Raw genomic sequence first — 23,908 nt, forward strand, 5'->3', positions numbered from 1 at the left:
TTGGGTTGGGGGGTTAATCCACCAAATGGTTTCCGAGTGCGGCTGTGTCTGCAGCCCACCGCTCCCCCAGGGGATGGGTCCAATTTCAAACAAGCTAATGGGACGTTAACTTTAGTTTCTGTAGAGCGGCAGGACTTCATCAGAAATTTACCACTGAGTTGTGGGTGGGACCGTAGGCGTGGAGTCACCCCACCCTTACTTCCCATCATCCATCTGTTTTCATGCTCTCCCACTAGCTTACAGCACCTCACAATGCCAACCTAACATTAGGGGTGCATTGGATTTATCCAGTCGTACAGTTTAGATCCAGATTCCAGCTCAGACGAGGAAAACAAAGACGTTCATGGATCCATTTGTCTGCAAGTGGATGCATCAGAATGGAGCAGAGCAGGAAGCTTGAGGCCCACTGATTGTAACTTTTTAATTAACAACTAAAAATTTTATCCAAGGACACTTTGTCGTCTGCTCCTGATTCCAACTATATACATGAACAAATACTTAGAAATGCTATTTTAAGCTTAATTTTGTTTAACCCTTGTGCTATCTTATGGGGTCCAGATGACCCTTCCCTTACATTGACGTGTTATCCATACCATGACAAAGGTGGATAAAGGTGAAGAGGATTTCTAGTAATCCATCGAAACCAGTTAAGATAACGTCATTGAAAAAAAAAGGGTTTAGCCCACTGTCTAGTGGGTCTAGATGACCCCACTCCCAATGTTAAAGTGCCTAGGATAGCACAAGGGTTAAAACATGTTCTCCATCCTCAGAAATACGCCACAAAAACATGTTAAAAACACCCAAAACTCAATTTTCTAAATACATAATACAGGTTTTTATTTAGCTGAATACCTCTAAAAATGTGCAAATTTGATAAGAATAGTGGTGTGAATGTGCAGAACCAGTTAATTCAATTTAGTCTGTTGGAAAGGTGTGACATTGCATACATAACAGATCCCACTAATCTACTGACCCTGTTCTGACTGTACTTATGTTCTTGTGGCAATATAGAAAATTGAAAAAACTATAAAGAAGTTGGATTCAATTATGGGTTTTACATGCAATCTAAAATTGCAGAAAAGTTTTTTTGTGCATTTAATATAAAATTGGTTGCGAAAGTATCAAACAGAAGTTAGGCTATAACTGAAAGCAATGTTGAACATATTGGGAGTCCTTTTCATGAATGTGAGGCAGAGATATGTTAAATAAATATTTTAACACATGGAGAGCATGAGTGCACTAAAGTTTAGAGTGAAATAATAATAGATACACAGATGTTTAAAACAATCACAAAAACCTACATAGTCGTTTTTTTACTAATACATCTGGCACGGTCTTATTTATTCTAAGGTAAGATTCTCTACAATGTATTATGATTTTGATCAAGCTTAGTCATGACCACTTGAACCTTTCATTAAAGAAATGGTCACAAAGAAGGAAAGCTTCTACTTCCTGGTTTGACCTGGTGTCTATCAGAGTTTTGCCTGAGCCTGGACCTCAGCTCATAAATGGACAGATGCCCCCCCCCCCCCCCCCCCTTTTCTGTCAGTTTGTCTGTGAAGCCAGATATCTGTTCTCAGTGCAGCTCCACGCTTTGTCCTGCAGGGGGCACCACACATCAGCAGATCATAGCCTCAAACTTTAATGGAGACAGCTGACACACCTGCTGATAGGTCATGTGACCCCAGTCACAGATGGAACAGCAGACAGGGCAACAGAACAGAGGAAGAGGCTGTGATGCCCCATCAGCTGTGGGCGCTCAGACAAACTCTCATGCAGAAGTTTTTGCTGTTCAGGTTTTTAAATCTAAATTTAAATTGAAAGAAAGAAAAACAGGCCAAGGCTCAAGCTCCAAAAACAACGGTAACCAAAACTGAAGCCTGAGGAATTTGGGAATTAAACAATGCAACCAATCCAATGTTCCTTTGAACGTACAAAAACAGACCGATGGACGGGCTGCAAGGCACTAAGCTGTAAGGTTCATTGACATATACGATTCCTGGACTGAGCGCCTCTGCCCCATGGCGTTCCAAACAGGAAGCACTAGTTCCAAGAAGCCAAAAGCCCTAAGACTTCTATAGAAAACTAAACAGCTATTACTCATTAATTCTATTTGTCAGAGGAACCATTCTTGCTCCGATACATTTTCCCCGTGTTCTTGCTAACCCTCATTGGGTTTTGTTTCCTGGTTTTATTTTATAGCTCAGGTTATTCATCTTATGAAATGACCAATCAGATGCCTCAATGAAAGTATGTGGTGTCCGCTGGACCCCACGTCCAACGCTCAAAGCGTTGGACAGGTTTTGTCAATCTCCTGACTGGCGAGAGTGGTTGCCATAGAAACAATGACTCAGACCAACTCAGATCAATCACTGCTTATTGACAATTTCTGTTTCCAACATGGTGGTGTCCGTAATGGGAACAAATGACAAGTGAATAAGATCCAATTGAATTTAGGGAATGAGTTAGATTCTCGCAAATCCTTTCTCCCACAATTCCACAGGACATTTAAATTTTAAATTCACCAAGCCACCATCAGACTGTGACTTCTGATTAAAACAGGCTTCCAATGAAAGCAGGGGAGGGTGGTGCTCAGTCTCTGAACAGAACCTGACAAGGAACAACATTCTCTACATCCTCTAGTGAAGGACGAAGCCAGCAGATCTATCAGATCGAGTTTAGCGACACATGGTCAGCAGAGCTGGACGTCCTCAGTGCAGAAAATGTCCCAGTCCTCCATCATCACTTCTCAGCTAGAAGCAGAGGTTCAGTTCCACTGTCTCACAGGTTCTGCCTTCCCCTCAGAATTCTGCACTGGCCCTTTAAGAGGTTGAGAGGCTCGCACAGCACTTCCTTAATCTGGCACTTCCCAGCCTGTGCTGCCATAGGTTCCTCCCCCTTCTTCCCGTCAGCTGATTGGTCGGTGGTATCTAAGGGTTGAGTGGCCATTACTCTATAAATAAACCGGCTGCTGTCTCAGCAACGGGGCGCTTCACTCATTAATGCTCGTTCCTCCATTCTGCCCTGCCTTTGCCTACAATAGAAGCAGGCACACATCCTCTCCCTTAGCAACTCTAGCCTCTCACTCGTCTGCTATTCATTAATTCATTCACCCTTCCATCAATTCTTCTATCAAGATTTCAGTCTGACTGCTGCGAAGATGTTGCAGCTCCTCCCTTTCCTGCACACAGCAGGCGTTCATCAGCTGACGGCCCAGTTTTGCTGTGGCTTTGAGGAACCCAAACTCACAAATGACCCCCAAATAAAGCATCTGCAGGAACAAAAGCAGGGCTGGAGACTCAATGTGGACATCATCGGTGATAGTTTTCCACATCCATCAGGAACACTGAAGAATGTGGGAAAATGGTCTTGGACCACAAAACAGTCGGAACAGAACTGGCTGAGCGGGCATCAGCTCAGGAAAGTTTAGCATTGAGGCAAAATGTTGTTCCTTTGAGTAAGAGGCTGAAGGGACCAGACAGGACCTGATTAACCCACTCATGCCTCAGCTGACCATCCTGCCTGGAACCTTTCCCTTCATATGACCTGGATGAGCAGATTTGATCTTGATAGGTGCTATCCTAAACCATGTAGGTAAAAGTGATCAGTGATTACAGACCCAGAACCCGCCTCGCACATTAGACATACATGTTCTGATCACTGCATGGTCTGAGTTTAGGCCTCCAGACTACTGTCCTGCAAAAAGGCATCTGAGCACCCATGTAGGAGCAAGGACAAACATAAAGGCAGTCCAACACGGACTACAAAAGTCCATGTACTGAGAAATGGGCCTATAACAGGCTGGGGTCAAAGCTGGGTCAGAGGTTTTGTGACCTCATCCTTATGGCAAACCACGAGAACCACTTGACAACTACACTGATACAAACAACGAGTCATGACCAAACACCAGCAATTTACAAACATAAGGCACTTAGGGAATAATACATGCAAAACTGTGAGAAAGTTAGCAGCATCCCATTTTTGAGGGGGACATCTGAATCCTACACAAATCCTAGCACAGTTCTGCACAGCATCATCTAACAACTTCCCAATCTGATGTCATATTGCCCAATCACCTCAAAAACCTGCACTGTCAGCCAACACCTCAGAAAGAAGTCATTGTTCAATTATTTCATGTCCCAATCCTTTGAAAAAAACATGAACTACATCATCTGTTTTCAAAATCCACACCATATTATCCATCATTTCAGAAAACCTCAGCTTCATCTTTGAATACCTTCAAAACCCTACAATGTATTGTTTAGCCATTTTTTAAAACCAATGCTTCATATCTAATAATTTCAGAAAGCTGCTCAGCATTTTTCAAAAAGACCTCAACAACCTGGGATTTCTTTTCCAATCGCTTCAGAAAGCTGTGCTTTGTCCAATTCAATGCAATGTCTCAAAAGCATGACCTTCAATTCATCCAAGTTGCAGCAGCCTCAAAAACTGTTACCTGTTCAACTATATAAATTCAGCCAATAGGCTTTTATTGTGAAGAGCCCTCCAGGAAATCCAGGCTGTTTTCCCGTAACCCTGAAAATCCTTTTTTTCATCTGACAAGAGTCCAGTGGATCAAAAATGTGTGATATAAAACTTCTCTCTGGCTTTAAGGGAGTTAGCAGACCACAAATGGATTTTTCACCTGAGTAAGAATAACACTTTGTTTACATCCGTCACACACAGGGTTTACAGCAGAACCTATCTGTAATGAAAAAATGCTTGTTGAATCCACCTGCCCTGCATTTATCTCAACCTGTGCACGTTCCAGCTGCACTGTTAGGAAGATCCATAGACTTTTCAAAATAAAAGCCCTTTTGAATGATTTATTCCCTAGCTGGAGGGCATAACGCAGAAGATCGTTTTCCTGAATAGTACAGGTTGGGGTGCCACCAAGCCTCCACCTTGGTGGCACCCCAAATTTGAAGCAGACGTGGCAAATATTGTAGTTGGTCAAATAACCATTGGAGGCTGGTTTCAAAAAGGAACTTGTTTTTTCTTTTGAACCCATATCATTAAGTACCATGTTGAAAGTTTGACTTTACACCAAAAATAAGCATTTACAGCATAGTGTCAAAAACTTCTTTAGTTATTGTTTCTGTTCATAGCCCTGTTTTAATTATGTGTAATAAGATCCCCCCCCTGACATTTCAGTAAATTTGGGCTTAATTAGTAGCATGGTTGGCAGATGGGTAGACCCCTGGATGGACTCAACAAAGCTTCACTTTACTTTGGCCCATCCAATCAGCCATTTGTGAAGGTTGTCAATGTGGGTGCAGTCAATTCTAGTTAAAATGGCAAACCCACTTTAGGCTTTATTTTTGCCATTAAGAATTCTATGGACCACTTGCATGACAGTTCACATTTGATCCTCACTGAAGAGACGGCAACTTCTTGGGCAAACCCAGAGTACTAACCGTATATCTTCCAATAGTTCCAGGTCTCTAATAGATGCTAATCTCCAATAAATGCCGGGTCTAACAGGTGCTTTTTACTCAAGAAGCCGGTCTCTAATAGTGGCCGGGCCCTTTCAAAAGCAACCGATACGTGTCCGTAATCTGGAGGTTGCTAACCTTGAACATATATGTTCACCAGCCACTTTATCAGGTCCACCTTGCTAGTACTGGATTGGATCTCCTTTAGCCTTTAGAACTGCCTTAATCCTTGGTGGCATAGATTCAACAAGGTCCTGGAAACATTCCTCAGAGAGTTTGGACCATGTTGACATGATAGGATCGCACAGTTGCTGCAGAATTTTCAGCTATACATCCATGATGCATTCTCCCACTCCACCACATCCCAAAGGTTCTCTACTGGGTTGAGATCTAGAGACTGTGGAGGCCATTTGAGTCCAGTGAACTCATTGATTCCAGGTTTATGGGATGGCGCCTTATCCTGCTGGGAGTAGCCATCAGAAGATGGTACATTGTGGTCATAAAGGGATGGACATGGTCAGAAAATATCCCCCACACTATGACACTACCACGACCAGCCTGAACCAATGACACAAGGCAGGACGGATCTATGCTTTCATGATGTTGATGCCAAATTCTGACCCTACCGCCAGAATGTGCCAGCAGAAATGGAGACTCTTTAGACCAGACAATGTTATGACTATCTTCTTGTGTCCAGTTTTGGTGATCCTGTTGAATTGTAGCCTCAGTTTCCTGTTCTTAGCTGACAGGAGTGGAACCTGGTGTGGTCTTCTGACCATCTGCCTCAAGGCTGGACGTGTTGTGCGTTCAGAGATGTTCTTCTGCAGACCTCAGTTGGTTCCAGTGGTTCTTTGAGTTCCTGTTGTCTTTCTATCAGCTGGAAACAGTCTGGGCATTCTCCTTTGACCTCTGGGATCAATAAGACATTTCCACCCATAGAACTGCCACTCAATGGATATTTTCTCTCTTTTTGGCCATTCTCTGTAAACCCTAGCGTCTTGACCATGTCTACAGCCTAAACGTATGGAGTTGCTGCCATGTGATTGGCTGATTAGAAATTTGCGTTAAAGAACAGTTGGACAGGTGTGCCTAATAAAGTAGCTGGTGAGTGTTTCTTGTTCATTTGTGAAATGTGGCAACAGACGTATCAGATCTACTGTGCAAATCAAGTGTACAACATTCTACTGTGAATATGACAAACAATATGGCAACTGTTTACATTCCAGCCAAGTTTCAGTTACATGACTGCAACAGGTCTATAGGTGAAATCAGAAAATATCCACACAGACTGTCTTAAGGATGCTTCTGAGCTAAGATGACATTTGCACCCTTTGGTCTACATGCACATCAGTCCACACACATGCACGCTGCAGTGTTCTGTTCTGTCACCGACCACAGGTGTAGATATGTTCCTGACATGCACAGGGAGGGATCAGCTGGAAGCAGCTAACCAACTCACCCTTCAGAGACCTGCTCTTTATTATACAGGGCATTCTGGGACATGGAGTTCAGAATTAGCCCACCTCTCACAAGCACAAAAGCAGTGATATGATTCTTTGACAACAATGTTGTGTCCCGTTCTGGCCTTTGGCCCTGAATCCAGCTTCACAAGAACCAGGTTCCACACCAACATCTGACCCAGCAGCTGTGTGCACAGTGTAACCAAACGCACATCTTTATGTTCTGTGTTTAAATTAAAAAAAAAAACAGCTCCAACACACAGCTGGATCAATAGCAACACTGCTGCTGAAAACATCCCACAAGTTTCCACAGACACACGTGGAGCAGACGGTGATGCCACTTCTGAAATAGGACTCAAGACAGATGCCACAGACTCCCCAGAACACCCCACCACCACATAAGAAAACCCTTCAGTCAGGTTGAAAGATCAGAAAAACACCAACAAATAAGAGCGTGGCCATGGTGGGGGGAATAAGAACTGCGGGCATCATCAAGACGACCCAGTTCAGAGTCCAGAGGAGGCTACAGATACCATGACTTCTGCAGCAACAGGGAAATCCTGCACATCAGGTGTAACCCCGGAGCTGATGCTGCTCCAAGGCCGAAACCATGTCAGCGTAGTGACCCCCTCAGCATCAGAGCCAACAGCTTCAAGTACTCATAGATCATAGGTAACACAAAACCCCACTGAGGAAATCATAAAGACACAATGACAACACAGATTTCACAGGTGTAGTGACAAAATTCTGTTGCGTTACTATAACAACAAATGTGTAGTGCTGTAGTTGCTACAGAATGGTGACCGTGAAGGAAAAGGGTGCTACCAGGGGTTTTCCTTCACCGCAAATCGGTTGATGACTGCCTCCACCATATTTGTTTTCCGCCCCAGCTAACAGCTTTTAATTGGATGCATGATCAAGTATTTCTCCACTTGTGTAACTGCAGCTGCACAAATCCACCCTCTAAAATTAGCGCATGACACAATGAAATGAGTTGAAGTAAGTTCTGAGCTGAACTGATAGTAACATACAATAATCTGTTTGCTAAGAAGAGTATTGTCTTTTGCAATGTCCAGTTTCATTAAAAGACTGTCTGAATTGCATCCTGTATTAAAGTATTGCACTTAGCTACATTAACACTTTCTAAAAAAAAAAAAAAAAAAAACCCTAAACTAATCAAAAAAAGATTGAACAAGATTTAACTCAATAGGGGTCAATATAGTCAGGTACAACCAGAAAGCAGAATAATGTTACTCATGTTATTGACAATATGAGGTAAATGTGCAAACAATAAAAGCAACCCAGAAGAGGGCGATGGGGGCAAAAGTGCAGGAACTTTTCAGGGCAGTATTCCTGCAGACATGTAGGGCCCAAAGTAAAAACAAAAAACAGGGATTTTAAACCACATCAACTAGATTTTAAAGCAACTTTTTAGTATTCCCAGACATTGGAAATGGAGGCAAAAGGCTCCACCACCTGTCATACATGGCCGTGGTTATGATTGAGAAATGTCTTCCCTCACTCTATAAATACCTTGAGAAGCGAGTCTGACCACCACTACTGAGTTTGGAGATGTTGAGCTGAGGACACATTCAGAGCCTGACCCTCAGCTGAAGTGGGCTTCTCACAGACTCCAAGTGAAAGCTCTAAAGTAATCTGACTTCCAATAACCAACAACTAAAAGTTCAGACGGAGTTAGCACTTAATTTAAAAATGTTACATTACAATTAATCTAAAAGGTAAAGTTGGTTTAACGCCATCAATCATTAAAATATTTTTGAACAAAACATAATAGTAATAATCTAAAGGCTCTAACTTTCACAGCTTTTTCAGATTATTTGTAATTGTTCTCTTCCTCAAAACATTTCCTTCATTTCTCTGCATAATCTTGGTCTAAGTGGTGCAGCTCATATCTGTTTCTTGGAAAAGCTTTTTCTGCACTCAGGATTCCAGGACGATTGGAGAAACCAAACCTTGGAGTGTCAAATACTCTGCCTCAATGCAAAGGTATCGCTAGTGAAGATATAGAGGAAAGTAATAAATGTTATATTTTAATTATGCAATGATTAAATTAAAGAACATTTTGTGAAGTTCACCATCAGACACCACCACCACCTTCTTTAAGGCAGGTAAAACACTAGTTACAACCTTGTCATGGCTGTGCAACAGTCCTGCAATGTTTGCATTGCAAACTGCAACAGTTTGTGTATCATGAACCACAGCAGATGCTCCTTCAGGTGCTCTCCATAGAGATTTACAACATTTTCTTAATGTCGCTATAATGCAGTTCACCTTTCAGTCTCGATGGTTTGCAATTTTTCTTTGTGGTAAAACTTTGTTTTTCTTCCAGTGTGTTGTGTTCTGTATCCTGATTGGCTGTAGACCCTTGTCAATCAATCTCCTCAGTGCCATGTACCAGTACAGAATGTGTTCAGTTTGACAAATTTACATGAATGCTCAATTGTCAGCAGATTTTTGTTTATATTCTATAATCCTGGACTTACTTTGCCATGAAAGTTTGAACTTTGAGAGTTTAAACGAGTGAGAAAGGGTCAAATTGTCAAGTCTGTCTGAGAAAAGTGGATGAAGTGTGTAGTGAGGAGTTTTAAAGACTTAAAACATCTGCAATTACAGTAAAAAATGAAGTAGACTACTTCGCAGATTTCCCTTATTGCAGGTTATTTTTAGATCATGTATGAGGGAACACTGCACTCCTCAAAATATTTGTGCAGCCATGGAGAAAAGTAGCTTTGTTATTATGACACAACTCTTACCCATCCACAGTTTGAAGCATTTACAGAGAGATACAACAGTTTTACTGTGCATAAAAAAATACTAAAATAATAAAAAAGAACAGTACTACACCAAAACTTCATGATCTGTGCAAGCCATTCAGAGAAAACTTCTCATTAAATCTGTGTAAATTCTTGGGAAAACATGTTTACTTGTGTCACTTTATTGTGAATAGACACTACTGATACTAAAGAAAAAAACATGACTGTTGCTGGGAGTTCTCAAGTCTGCATAAGGTGTCACCCTAAACACAGATGATGTTAATGGGTGACACTCTGGGGTATCAAGATTTAGAAGAAACAAACTAACTTAAATTGTGAACTTAATAAAAACTTTGTTTAAAAAGTGAATATTTGACAAAAAAAAGTAATACTGAGACCGACACTTTTTAAAATGTGTGGGGGGCAGAAAGTGTTTGAGGAACTGCGTTTTCCTAGGCCTGGTCTTCAGGCCTTGCTATCCTGCATATTTTCAGAAGTTCTCTGCTCAAACACACTTCATGAACTCATCACCACCCTTTGCATGGGCTTTAGAATGGCAGTCATCAATCATATCCTGCTGAGTTTAGCCAAGGTAAGATAGAAAACGTGCAGGACAGTGTGTCACAAGATCCAAGGCTGGACAACACTGATCTAAAACACAATTTAAGAAATTGGGGGGGGTCCCCCAACACCGCCCTACAAGAACACACAGCAGGCAGGACACACATTAGTGTAGCTGTACTAACTCTTGTTCTTACGAAGCAAGGCTGGGGCGATCCACGGCTCCGACTGGACCATCCTGCAGGACGGCGCGGTCTTGTCGTCCACGGATGATGACGTGACCACCATGGAACCGCTCCAATATTTACTCCAAAAGGGAAACACTGTCCTTCACACAGCTCTGACAAGGGGGGGGATGGGGGTGGGGGAAGCGTGCTTTAATCCCAGAGTTTACAACAGCACTTTACATCCAACTCATCAAAGGGGGGGCGGGGGGTGAACAGAAGAACTAATCACAAGGCACCTTCTTGTCTCTTCGTTTTCCCCTCAACTCTTCTGTGACATCTAAGGCAGTGGCGGGTTACAGGCAGCACAATTCTGAGGTACATATAGAAAAACTGAATCTGTCTGAGCTGGGCTGCTTATATTTTAGAAATAGACCTCTTACTTCACATATAGACTGTGTTTTGGAGCTGGAAGGGTTTTTTAAGTGTGTGGTTATCGTTCAACTGGTCATAAGAGCTGGAGCCTCCGTATTTCTCTGTAACCCAACTAACTCTTGTGTTTTCCACCAAGCCCTGAAGAAAGCAGTGTGTGTGTGTGTGTGTGTGTGTGTGTAGTTTCTGATATCTTCACTGAGTTAGAGGCTGGCCCTCCCGGAGCTCACTGCCCAGTCCTCACCCATCCCTTAGTCCTAATCCAGAAGTGAACTGACGGTAGTCTTGTCCAGTGGAACACAGAACTTCCGCTATTCCAAGCGCATTAAGGCTACATGGTCAGGGTGCTATCTCGGGTCAGTGCTAGCCGTGCTCGGCTAGCATGCTGCGGTGGAAGGGGAGGGGGGTGAGGTTTCTGTCCGCCTTTACCCCATTCCTCCACTAAAAATAACTCCAGTTACTGAGTGTTTCTGGATGTTGCTCTGGTCACAGAATACCCAGCTAATCCACAGCACCGAGGGGTCCGTGGACTCGTTCCCCTGCTCCGGTGCCCACGCGCCAGCGTGGGACGGTGTGATGAGGTCACCGATACCTCCAAAACACGTACATAAGCCACTCAACGCAAAGTGTTGCTGCGTGCAACGCAGAAAAAAGTTTCAGGCGGACTTCCCAGCGCCAAGGGAGAGCAGAATGCTGACAGTAAAAAGTGATAAAGCCGGGTAGAGATCGGGAGGGAGGCTTGCCCGGTTTCCAACGTGTAACTGGGGTGCTTCTCCGAGTGCCGGGGTCACGGATAAGCCCTTACGCGTTTCCACAACGACAGGTAAGGTAATGACAGCAAATCCACAGTCCCTGAGTAGGAGGGGGTGATTCTCAGCTCCTCACGCGCTCCCCGCTTTCCTCGGTCCGGTCCGCCAGCTCTGTGTCACTCAATCACGGCAACAAGCCTCGCGGGGTTCAAATAAGCCATGTTGTCGTCGCTCCCGCTCGGTGCGTGTCCGCACAAGAATCTATTCTGCTCTTTCACACTGCACACGGACCGTACCAAGAGCATGGGGCGGGGGGGTGTAAACCCCTGTCCACTAGGGCATGTTAATGTACTGCTACCACAAAAACGGCAAACAAAGAAAGAAAAACACATGCACCAGTAAAACGACAAAATTTAAAAGAAAAACTGGGAATCCCCGCCTGTACAAGGAGCCGCTCCACAAAATTGAACTGACTGATAGCATAGCTCCCTACCCCTAGGGCGCATTGGTCTGGTCCAAGCAGACCTCTCCCGTCCTGTCCATTTATAGTAACAGCGGGATAAATATATTGGAAATGAATGAAACGGTAAATGCGGGAGTACTTTTTAAAGTAAAGCCAACAGCTTGGATCAAATAGTTCTTGTTGTTGTGGGGCTGCAGAAATATTGTTTCTGCGGGGCGCCCTCGCCTCCTCGCAGCCTCTGCCCTCACTCATGCTGCCATAGCGCTGTTGCTACCCAGCGCCAAGGCGACTGCGCCCCTATTGGGTACACAAACTCGAGCTCGGATCTAATTGGCTGATGTCACGGTCTGTGGGAGGGGTGACATGATCCGTTTCACTGTAGTCTCTTTTCTGAGCGGCTCGAGTTGGGAGTGACGCGGACATAGTTTGGAGATGTCAGGTAGAAAAGGAGGAGGGGGGCGGCCTGAGTGACTTCTCAGCTGGGGGCTCTGACTCCCCCCACCAACCGGCCGAGGCTGTTGCTATCCAAGCGCCCGTCTAAATCCGGCACAATGCTGCCTGGGAACAGCTCGCGCTGTCACGCGCCAATTGACGCTCCTTAAAGGGAAACTGGCGCTGGCGCACCGACATCACTGAGCTGCACCACAAATATGGGGCGGGGGTTCATCTTTAACTAGCAGCAACTTGTCATTACGGGGGGATGAGTCAGCTGGCCCTGATCAGCCTGATCAACCTCACATAAAGTGTGTGTAGGGACTAGGGAGGGTGTTCTCTACCACCCCACAGAACTGGACCTATCCTGTTTCATATCAGTCTATTTTAAAGTTTGATGTCAGCCTGTTTTTAATCAAACTCGTTCACACTGGCCTGCTTTAGACTGATCTGTTTCATGCCAGACCAAGCTAAACTGTTTTATCATCTTGTTGCATATCATATTAATGTCCATAGCCGCCTTTTTTTTAGCCCGTTTCAACTGGAAAATAAAGCCGTTCCACCACTGGAATATAATTGAGCCATGGAAAATACTTTTAAATGTTGGAACAAAACAAAAACGTTCCAGAGTTGGAAAATAATGAAACTGGAGCGTTCCTGTGGCACCAGAACAAAACAAAACCATCCGATCACAATGGAACCATCCCAGAGCCAGATCATTACATCTGTCCTGCAATGGTCATGTAGGAGGCAACAGCATTAAGCTATTCCAAAGTCAAAGTGGGACCCTGTGAAGAAGAAGGCGCCACTACTTTAAAATGCATTTTATTAGCAACCTTTACAGAAATGTATTTGTTTTCCTGTTTTGGCTATTGTCACAACTTGTGTGCAATATTTTCTACAAACGGCGCTGTGCAGTGTTTCATTTATTCACAGAGTAAAGCAGCATATCAATTTTAGAACATAAAGCAACACTTTGACTAAGCTGAAGTTTAAACAACACAACATACATACAGGTGCAGTCTGCCTTTCCATTTGTAACTAACTGTAGGAGTTTATCACACAGCATTCACACTAAACTTCCAGTTCTGTGTAGCTGGACTAACATGTATAAAACAAAGTTGAAAGTGTTCATTTGATCCTAGTAAAAGTGTACACAAACATAGCAAGAAGCCAAGTAAAACCATCAAAAGTTTGTTTGTGTTTTAGGATTTCTTGTGTCCCACTGACTCTAATGTTCTTTTCTGTAACTTCACCACTCTGAACCCCAACCGGACAGCTTCCTGTTAGGCCGAGTGTCATCAGGAATACTGACCGGTAAAATGTCCACACAGGCGTGCTCATGAGGACTGGAGAAGTTGACCCCCATACTTTACTGTGGTCCTGTCATATTTGAACTTTAGCCAGTCAGTGCAGAGTTTTGCAGCATTAGCAAGACTGTCTGAGTGGAAATGAGACGCAGGAATGAAACTGAGACTAAGGGCTTCAGAGAAGAAGCCAGGAAGCTAAACTCCAGGACCCTGCAGGCTTCCTGCAGCCTCCTCCTAGTGTCCTTATGGCTTCAGCCTGGCCTTCAGCCTGTGGCCACACAGAGGAAAGGCAGGACTGCTGTCCAACCCCGCGCTAGCAAGCACAGAGCCCTGCTGCACCACAAATTCAGCAGCAAGAATGGTTTGAATCTTCAATCTAGAAGAAATTAAACAATTTCTTATTGCTAATTTGCTTTTCCAATGGTATGAAAGGTTGGACAATGGAGGTGCTAGCTATCTTTAGTTTAGCTAAGCAATGGAAATGAAGAAAAGAAGCCCCCACTGTATTAAATCGAAGCTCAAATGTTTTATTTAAAACTGCAGGGGGGCCACGCTCCTTCTCCTCTGAAAGCTACCTTATTGAATATGGAAATAAAGTTTCGTATTTCCCTTCCAGGACGTGATGATTGGCTCTCTCCAAATCATGCTCCCCAGTACAGAGGGCCAGACAGAGGAGAGGCAAGGAGGGAAGCAGACTTTGACACTCACGTGCCTGCAGCAAAATTCCACCCGGCAACCACACTGTACCATGGCAACAGGCCTGCCATTGGTCCCTGTTGCGATTTCAAATGACCAATAGCATTGCTGGCCCCTTGTGATGCTTGTTGCTAGGTAAACATGATGCAGAGAAAGATAGAGGAGCAGAATAACCATGAAGCTACTGCAGGGGCTTTTAGCAGGAAGCTCTTTACAGACGCTTTTCCTTCTCAGCACTGGGTGGTGTCAAAGAGCTGGAGCAGGAGGCAGGAATGACACAGGAAAAGAAGGAGACTGCAGCCAGCATTTCTAAAGAAACACATCTTAGAAAAGAAAAAAACACACACACACAACAACAACAATGGATAGCACTCTGCAGAATAGTGGCTCCAATTTCCATGCAATGATTCAGACTGCTGTGATCTAAATCAGCAGTCATTAATCTTTGGTCAGAGTCTTCTTGGTTTTCTACCTGTTCAGTCCCAAAATCCTGAGCAATAAATGACTGAAGCGCAAAAGGAAACCAATGGCAGTATGATCCACACAGAGCAGAAGAGTTAACACAGAAATTCACTCTAAGCTAAGAACATGTCTCTGTCCCAAACATGTTTATTCTCCTGTGAAAACTGCAAATTGTAATAATATCCAAGTTATATGCACCAATTAATAATAATTGCCTAACACATTAATAAAAATGGACCCTGGTTCAAACTGAAAATACTCCTGCAGGAGTAGTAATACACACGTTAACTTAATCAAAACCAGAAGAAACTTGTAAAGATTAAAGTCTATTTAACAAGATTCACCTGCTATTTGAATTGAAATGCCTTTAATGACATTGCAACAAGTACAGCTATAACTAAATTGCTGTTCGTCTATATCAGTGGTCTGCAACCTGTGGCTCTAGAGCCACATGCAGTTCTTTGATCCCTCTATGGTGGTTCTTTGGTTGTAAAAAAAAAAACATGCTAATAATTCAAATAAATAATACATTGGTTGTTTAATTTTTTTTTCATTTTTGCCTTTTTATAAAATGATTAATCTGTTGTACGATTAGTTTATTATTAAAATAAGCAAAAAGCACACATTAAGATCTTTAGCTGTCCCACAGTATCTAGTTGCTCTTCAGAAGCAACGTTTTTCAAGTGTTTCATTTAATTTAAATGTCTAGATTTTTTCAAGTTAGATTCAACACCAATGTTGTCGTGATTTTATTTAACAGTAAAAGAAGAAAAAGGATGACGTCACACCAAAGTCATAACATAGAAAATGTCATGTTTGGGAGAACATCAGTGGTCTTGTATGTCTTCCATTTCCTAATAATTGCTCCCACAGTTAATGTCTTCACACCAAGCTGCTTACCTATTGCAGATTCAGTCTTCCTAGCCTGGTTCCGGTCAACAATTTAGTTTCTGGTGTCTTTAGACAACTCTTTTGGCCATAGTGGAGTTTGGAGTGTGACTGTTTGAGGTTGTGGACAGGTGTCTTTTATATAGATAACCAGTTCAAACAGGTACCATTAATACAGGTAATGAGTGGAGGACAGAGGATCCTCTTACAGAAGAAGTTACAGGTCTGTGAGAGCCAGAAATCTTGTTTGTTAGTAGGTGACCAAATACTTATTATCTACCATAATTAACAAATAAGTTATTTTCAAATCACACAATGTGATTTTTTTTCCTCATTTTGTGTCTGATAGTTGAGGTATATGAGGAAAACGACAGGCCTTTCTCATCATTTTAAGTGTGAAAACTTGCAGAATTGGAGGCTGACTGAATACTTTTTGCCCCACTGTTCTGATCATCTGAAAACCATGATTTTATCTTGAGCCTGTCCTGGTGTTGGTTGTATGTGTTTAGTTAAAAAGGCTTTGTGTATATTTTGTGCATATTTGTGATTTTAAATGCATAATTGCTGACATTTTTATTATTTCCTGATGATGTACTGAGAAACGATGCACATGTATTGATTGATATTGACTGGACTGGGTTGATCACTGGGATCTATAGGACCCTTTAATGAAGTTTGATTTAATCTATTTTGCTCCATGCAAAGTTTGCTTTTATAATGAATTGTGAACAATTAAACATGGAGATCAGACTCTGTTGTTACTTTAAGGTTAGTGTTGTTCATTAAGGTTCCTGTTTTGTGCTGGCCTAGTTTCTAGTGCTGGTTGGTGAGCTCCAAGGCTTTGACACTGCAGTCCTTTGAAGTTCTAAAGGCCCGTACACACCGGGACGAATTTCGTGCGCGATATTCGCCAACGTTAAACGCCTCGTGACTAAACAAAGGGCACCAATGTGAGTGTGCACACCGACGGGAAAAAACGCCACGCGTGAAAGCGTCACTTTTTAAAAAACACCTCGGGTTCGTTTTTTTGGTTTGACGGGCCGCGTCGAAATCTATTCGACCAATGAGAATGGCGCTTTTGCACACGTGTCTGGAGCTTCTGAAGTTACAGTAAAACACAACTTGGGGGCGCTCAAACACAAAACTGCCTTTCTGAGCACACATACCAGCGAAGAAGATAGACGCCAAGTAGCGTCTACACAGCCACGAAGAAATAATGACGGACATTCTAAAATATCCCCGAACCAAGTACCAGTTGGAGCAACTGGTGCTTGAAATATTCATGTTTTCTATGTATGATTCTGACAAGCGCGTAAATACTTGCTCTCTTCTTCTGAGTGAAAAGCGACTTTAAGAAGCGTAAAGTTGCGCAACGCCACCTTGTGTACAGGAGTATTTCTGTTTACATTAAGCGCCATCTAATGTCAGGGAATGAAATTGCATGTTCGCTCTGCTCATCGTCAGCGAAAATCGCCTGGGTGTGAACACAGAAAACGTGGCGAAAAACGCTGGCGAATAACGCCTGGCGAATATTCGTCCCGGTGTGTACGGGCCTTAAGACTGAACCCCACCCTACAGACTGGAAGGTGGGAGGCCTTGCATCAGATTCTTTTACACATGCACTTTTACTAATCTTGTTGGACATTACCCAGACTTTTAATACTTAGCTCATGCTTGAAACTGGACTCTTGAACGTTTACATTTATACTCTGGAGTTACTCATCCCAGTGCGAAACCTTACTCATGGTTATGGACTGTCATTATTTACGTAATTGTTTGTTGTTATACATATCATTATGTGCAATACGGTTCTGTGTCAGTCCTCAAGAAACACAACACTTCTTCTGAAATACACCCAAAAATCTAATTCTAGCCTACATGAGATTTGTTTTAAATCATGGCTTTATTAGTACACACAAATACAGTTATCATAACTTTAGCTGATTCTTACAACCTTTTTGTTAACTTAAAAGAAATGCTGGAACACTGTGGTGCTGTGTGATTTAGTCGAACAGACCATCAATCGACCTACAGGTCTGAGGCTTCAAACCAGATCTGACCTGGTGGGGTTTCCATGAACATGAGAACAGAGAGAAATCATCCAAAAACGACACGGCAGGAGTTGACTGAAGAGGCAGATCAAGGTCATGGAGTGGTCCAGCCAGTCTCTGGACCTCCATCCTATAGAAAACGTACAGAGAGAGCTGACGCTCAGAGCTGCAGAGCAACAGCCACCAAATCTGAATGATTTAGAAGTGATTTGTAAAGAAGAGTGGAGCAGAAATCCTCCTGATATGTGCAGAAACCTGCTCATCAACTATGAGAAACCTTTAACCTGTGTGCTGCTAATAAGGCTTTTGCTACAAAGTACTAAGTGAGAAGAGGGATCAAATACTGTTTCCCTCAATGAAATGCAAATAGATTTATATCCATTCTGTAAAGTTGATTTCTTGATTTTCTATCTCACTGTTCAAATGAACCAACCATTAATGGGATGACAGACTGTTGAGAGATAAAATACTTAACTTCACGTTACCTTTAAAAAGTATTGCTGCACATAAAAAAATCCTTTTATACATTTTCAATTCATCTTTTTTTAAATCAACCTGAAAAATATAATAGATACTAATAAGTTACAATTCAGTGTTTTGCTGTTTTCTTCAGCCAAGTTAAGGTTCATACATATTCCATATCAAAGTTTTCATTATAATAATGAATGGCTGCCATTAAAGACCCTCTCCAATCTAAATTGTGTTTTTAACATGTTTTTTTTGTAGCATTTTCTCCTGATGGATGACATTTGAAAGAAAATTAAGATTAAAACTGTGTTTCTGTTCGTTTCATTTATTATTCAAATCATGGTGAATCTGGAGCAGATGAAAAATGACGTTTGAAAAGTCATGTAGTTTCTTCCTGCTCCGCTTCATTCTGATGCATCCTCCTGCAGATAAATACATCCGTGTGTACATATTTGTTTTCCTCGTCTGAACTCAAATCTGGATCAGAACTGTATGGCTGGATAGCTCCAATGCTGCTCGCCAGGGAGAGGGAGAGAGCAAACAAAGGGATGATGGGAAATAGGCAAACTCCACATCAACAGTTCTGCCCACAATTCCCAGGTGAATTTCTGATGAACTTCTGCCGCTCTGCAGAAACTATGCTCTAGAAAACAAATCTTTTTTTTTGTTTTTGGCTAAAACCGGCATCTTCATAATTCAAAGACCACTGGGAACACTTTGAAAATAGATCAAACGATGACCAGAGTGGGACTTTAATTCATCACCTGGGGCCTCATTTATAAAACTTTGCGTAGGATTTGCGTCAGAAGTGGCGTACGGATGAAACATAGGACGTGCGTACGCACAGAAATATTCGGATTTATAAAACTGTGCACACGCACATCCTACGCATCTTTCCCTTAATAAATCACAACCAATTCTAAATGCAGCGCAGCTTTTGCGGCTTCATGACACGCCAATAGTTGCCCATAAATAGTCCGTGAAACGCCCACAAATGAATATTCATGTCTTGCGAGATCATGGCACACACAGAGAGGAAATCAAAAAAACGTAACTTCACTCAATGTGAAGTAGAAGTTATCGTTGGCGAGGTGGGAAAGAGGAGAAAAGTGTTGTTTGGAGGGCACAGTGTGGGCATTACTAATGCCTAAAAGGCACGTGAGTGGCAAACGGTGGCAGACGCCGTAAATGCTGTAGCCTCACAACCTCGGACCCTGGAAAAAAAAATGGTCGGACATCAAAGTCGAGGCATAAAGAACGTCTAGTGCTGCATCGCCAGAGTGTCTCTGCCACTGGGGGGGCACCGGAACGCCAGATGCACCGGGTGACACGTGTGGTTCCTCCGAGTGCTCCTCTGTAACGCCGGGCCCAAAAGCCCGCAGAGGTCCTAGAGGACGGCTCGAGGAAGTCGGAACCGGCTCATCAGCCACTCGTCCTCTTCTTGCTGTCTAAAGATGCGTTCACTCCGAATTCTTCCATTTGCCACATCTTCTAAGGGCGCAAGATCAGCCATTGTGCGTCATTACGCATTACATCTGACAAGCTACAGATGTCGGTAATAATCGACGTGGAAATGGGAAATTGATCAGCGCAAATGTAATTCCTTGTTGCTTTCTGAATGGTTGAGACATACGCCATACATGGTTTTATCAAAAATAAACAAATTAAAGGCATATGCATGAATACCATAATTCCATAGCTTATGAAGAAACGTTTTAATATGAAAACAACTTTCCCCAGTGGACAATTAATACGTCTGTCTGTCTAATTGCACCTATATCTGCTCCGCCAGACGGACACACTGGTGAGAATATCAGTTTTGTACATTATTTCGTTCTGTTAACTATATTATTTATGAGGATGAATTGCACAACATGCCAATATTGTAGAACATATTTCACTTTTCTTTTTGCAAATAAGTGTTCATTTGAATTTCTGTTGTAATTTTCGTTTGATTTTTTTTTTTTTGTTTCACTGCTGATCGATCAAACGTGTTGTTGTAGGCTGTTAATTGTAAGACTTGCTTTGTGAAGTCTTCATGTTATTTATGAGAGGCAGGATTGTCATTTTCACTTTCACGTGTTTCTTCCATCTGCCGACGGTGTCGCCGTTTCTCCTTTCACCCGTTTTTGTGCGTACGCCTGGGTCAGAGCTTGCGTGAAGGACCGCACATTTTCCCGTCAAGTTTGCTTTTTATAAATATCAACTACTGCGTAGAGAGTGGCGTACGCCTTCTTTTGTTCGCAACGTTTATAAATGAGGCCCCAGGTCCCCAAAAAACATTCGTAAGCTTTTTTTCCCACCTGTTTATCTTCTTTCGACTGCGTTTTTTGTCTTTCTTTATTAGCAGTTTCTAAAAAACAACAAAAAACTGACAGTAAAATATCTTTCAGCATGTTTCTGATATCAACTTCATGTGGACATCCTTAGGTGTCTTCTTTTTTTTTCCTGAATTGATTGTTTTATTTAGGAGTTTTACCTCACAGAGAAGGAGGGTCGCAGGGCAGGGACGCCCAGTTTAGCCAAGTCTGTTGAGTTTAGCTTGGCAATCAGATATTGTATTTTATAACTGATTTTATGGTTTGTACAATTAGTGAAGCCCATTGAGACAACTGTGCTGTAACATTGGGCTAAATGAATCAAACTGAATTGAACTTGGTCGATGATGTTGATCTTGCAATTTTAGAAGAGTCATAAAACCAGTTAGGTTTCAGCAGGTTATTCAGAAGAAAAACATGCTCCTCAGACCTTTGCTGGTTAGACAAGATATGGGCTTTTACTTTGAAAAATGACTGGCTTTGTCTAATACAAAACATCTGAGCATGACTGTGATGGATCATTTCAATAACAGTAACAGTTAAGAGAGGGAGCTGTAGGTGAAGCTCCTGTGATGCTAGAGTGCTGATCGACAAAGCAGCAGCAACAACAATGCAGTTCAGGAAATACAAACACAAAGTTCCTGGAAACAAAAAAACAGAAACGAGAAACTTAAAAGGTCAAATATTTGTTTCTTTTTTCATTTAAAAATAAATCATATTGCCTTTTACTGGACTTTCAAAATATATTTCAAATAATTTTTTAGACCAAAAATGTATCAATTCTTAATTTCAGTATAAAAAATGTCATTGTGTTCTGACAGACTTCTTCTCATGCCACACTGACATCACAAAGTAGTGACACCCGGGGTTTCCAGGGCACATCCAGTGGGAGCCACAGCCAAAACGCCAATCCAATTCAATAAGACCACACTTGGGATGGAGGAGCGTGTGGTGGATCCCACCCAGGAGGATTTGAAAGCAAACTCAAACAGGACAGGTAGGCAGGAGGCTTCAGGTGAGTTCAGCCCATCATGTCCTTTTACATTCCTCTTGTTCACTCGTTGAACGCAGATCGGACAGTTTGAGGAATTCCTGCTAATGGAAGTGAATGTGATCAGGCATTAATAACTGCTAGCACAGTTAGCAGTCATGTCACATGACCTTTTGTTTGTTGTGTATGATGAGAAATCCCAGACGGATGTTCTGTTCCTTTAGGCTGCATTTCTCATGTTGCTCTGTAAAAGGTCTCTGTGACTGAGAGGACTGAGAATATAAATTGCTGATATCACTCTGTTTCCATACATTGACTGTTAGGTGAAGAACTGTGAAGATCTAGGCGACTCGGCGTCACACAAACCGGTTCGGTCTGCTGCACAGTAGATTCAGGACAACCACAGAAGCTCAGACTGGCCAGTATTTCTAAAGACTTGTGTGTTAACTTTTTAAAACAAATACCAGCTTACTGATTTGACTTTGTGTTGAACATGCATGTCCAGCCACTGGCATTTCCCTTTTAAATGATATTACTGACCATTCATTGGTGTGTTTGCTCCCTGAGTGGGTGAGTTCTAGTGTTTGTTGATCTCTGCAGGTCTGCGACCTGCTGAGGTCCAGGTGGGAGTGGACTGGACTCACCTGAAGCACCTTTTCAAGGCGGCAGAGCATCTCTGCCTCTTCAAGACGCTTTGACAACATTTGTCACCAGACTGTTTCTCACTCAAGTTAAGACAGCTGACTTTTTGCATAAAACAGTTTGCATAGTTTTAATATTAATAATAGTAATTAGAATATATATGCAGCACTGATGTTTTTTTGCAACAACAGCAAAAAAACACTTTCAAAACAAAAGTTGTGCTCTCCAGTTTATTTTAACAGGATGTAGTTTTGAATTTTCCCTTTTTTCAATCCATTGTTCTTCATCAGTAGCTGAGACTTTGTGTTGTCAAAGAAACACTAGTATTCTTTTATTTTGTTTATGTTTAGTCATTTGAAAAAACTATTTAATACAATATACTCATCAAAAATGATGTTTTGAGAAAATGTTTAGGATCCAGTTGTAGACCGTTCACATGATCCCGTCTGTTATGACTTCAGGTCAGAGAGGCGGCATAAGCCTGACCTGCTTCATCCTGGTTCCCCAAACTTTAAACTGAAAAATGAATGAGGTTTTCCACAACTCTAATAAAGTAAAGATGTGCTTTCAGACCAGCCTCTAGAAACATGGAGAGACTCCCTCATCCGTTGAGTGACGGCAGAGGTAAAGACAGGAAAAAAGCTTCAGTCCATCTCTGACCATGATCCAGACGTGACCGACCATCTCTGTGGCCTCAGTGTCAGCATGAGCGGAACCACAATACAGTAACTGTTTCTGTCACTACCCATCATTCCTGTAGAGTTAGTGTACCAACGCATGTGAGGATGTTTCATTTTAATCAAAATGACCTCAGCCTGGCTACAGAGCATAGAAACAACAGCCTGTTGGAGTATTGCTTCCAGTCATGATGACTTTTGTGTGTCCACTGTTGTTTAGGACATCAACTGTGTGAAAGGTTAGTGCTGCAGTACCACTCATCAAACACCAGGGGTAGTAAAAACAACACAATGTGTCTTAAAGCCTGATCCCGTAACAAACCGTGGTCTTTCAACACTAAGTGGTGTCTTTAGGAGGCTGAGCTGCTGGAGTCTACATCAGGATGCATCAGCAGCTTCAGTGGAGATGATTCCAGGCTGACCCAGGAGTGCAGATCAAGTTAACCCTTTCAACAAAGTATGTTATGTGGGTTCAAATCAGGTCATATTAAAGATTCTAAAAATGAGTCCTGATGCTTCTCTGCTCGACACTCAGCATCAAAACGAGGATTACGCCTTTACATTACCAAATGAATCCTGCCTGTGACCACAGTTCACTGCTCCCTCACAGAAGAGCCCAATGGGGCGGATTCGGACACTCTGATGTGTGACAGCTGCTGTGAGCACATTTCCACCAAAAGGAACTGGTTTGGTTCAGAACCAAAACCACCGGAGCCACGTCAGGGCTACATCATTCAGGTGAGCAGCATGTCTTTTTGCAACCCAAGACGCTTGCCCTGCAGGCAAAGAGGAGGATGGTTCAGCCAGAGATGCTGTTTATTGTGCTTTTGTTGTTCTTGTTCTTCCACAAATCATGCAGATCATCTTTGAGACGGTCTGTCACAGCAGTAGAGATGATAGGAGAGAGCCAATGAAACGTCGTCTATTTGTTGAGA

At 42.5% G+C, this 23,908-nt stretch overlaps 1 protein-coding gene and 1 long non-coding RNA gene across 4 annotated transcripts in view; one reads left to right on the forward strand and one right to left on the reverse strand.

Annotated features, from left to right (window-relative positions):
• The window catches only part of dyrk1b (dual-specificity tyrosine-(Y)-phosphorylation regulated kinase 1B), a 45,307-nt gene that overhangs the window by 8,693 nt on the left and 12,706 nt on the right, over positions 1-23,908 (reverse strand). Inside the window, exon 1 of one of the 3 annotated variants that reach the window (XM_011484922.4) lies at positions 10,428-12,298. The exons of 1 other annotated variant lie outside the window; for it this stretch is intronic. In XM_011484922.4, coding sequence (XP_011483224.1) covers positions 10,428-10,518 — 91 coding nt within the window. In that variant the 5' untranslated portion in view covers positions 10,519-12,298. Of the gene's footprint in view, positions 1-10,415; positions 12,299-23,908 lie in introns of those variants that run through there. One more of the 3 variants, XM_004077714.5, reaches the window with a different exon arrangement.
• LOC144984447 (uncharacterized) lies at positions 22,913-23,479 on the forward strand. The gene is made up of 2 exons (XR_013648120.1): positions 22,913-23,021; positions 23,328-23,479. It is a non-coding gene; the product is annotated as an uncharacterized LOC144984447 (long non-coding RNA).

Source organism: Oryzias latipes, chromosome 16 (assembly GCF_053564925.1).
Source record: "Oryzias latipes strain Hd-rR chromosome 16, Olatipes_Hd-rR_3.1".
In the NCBI taxonomy this organism is placed as follows: Eukaryota; Metazoa; Chordata; class Actinopteri; order Beloniformes; family Adrianichthyidae; genus Oryzias; species Oryzias latipes.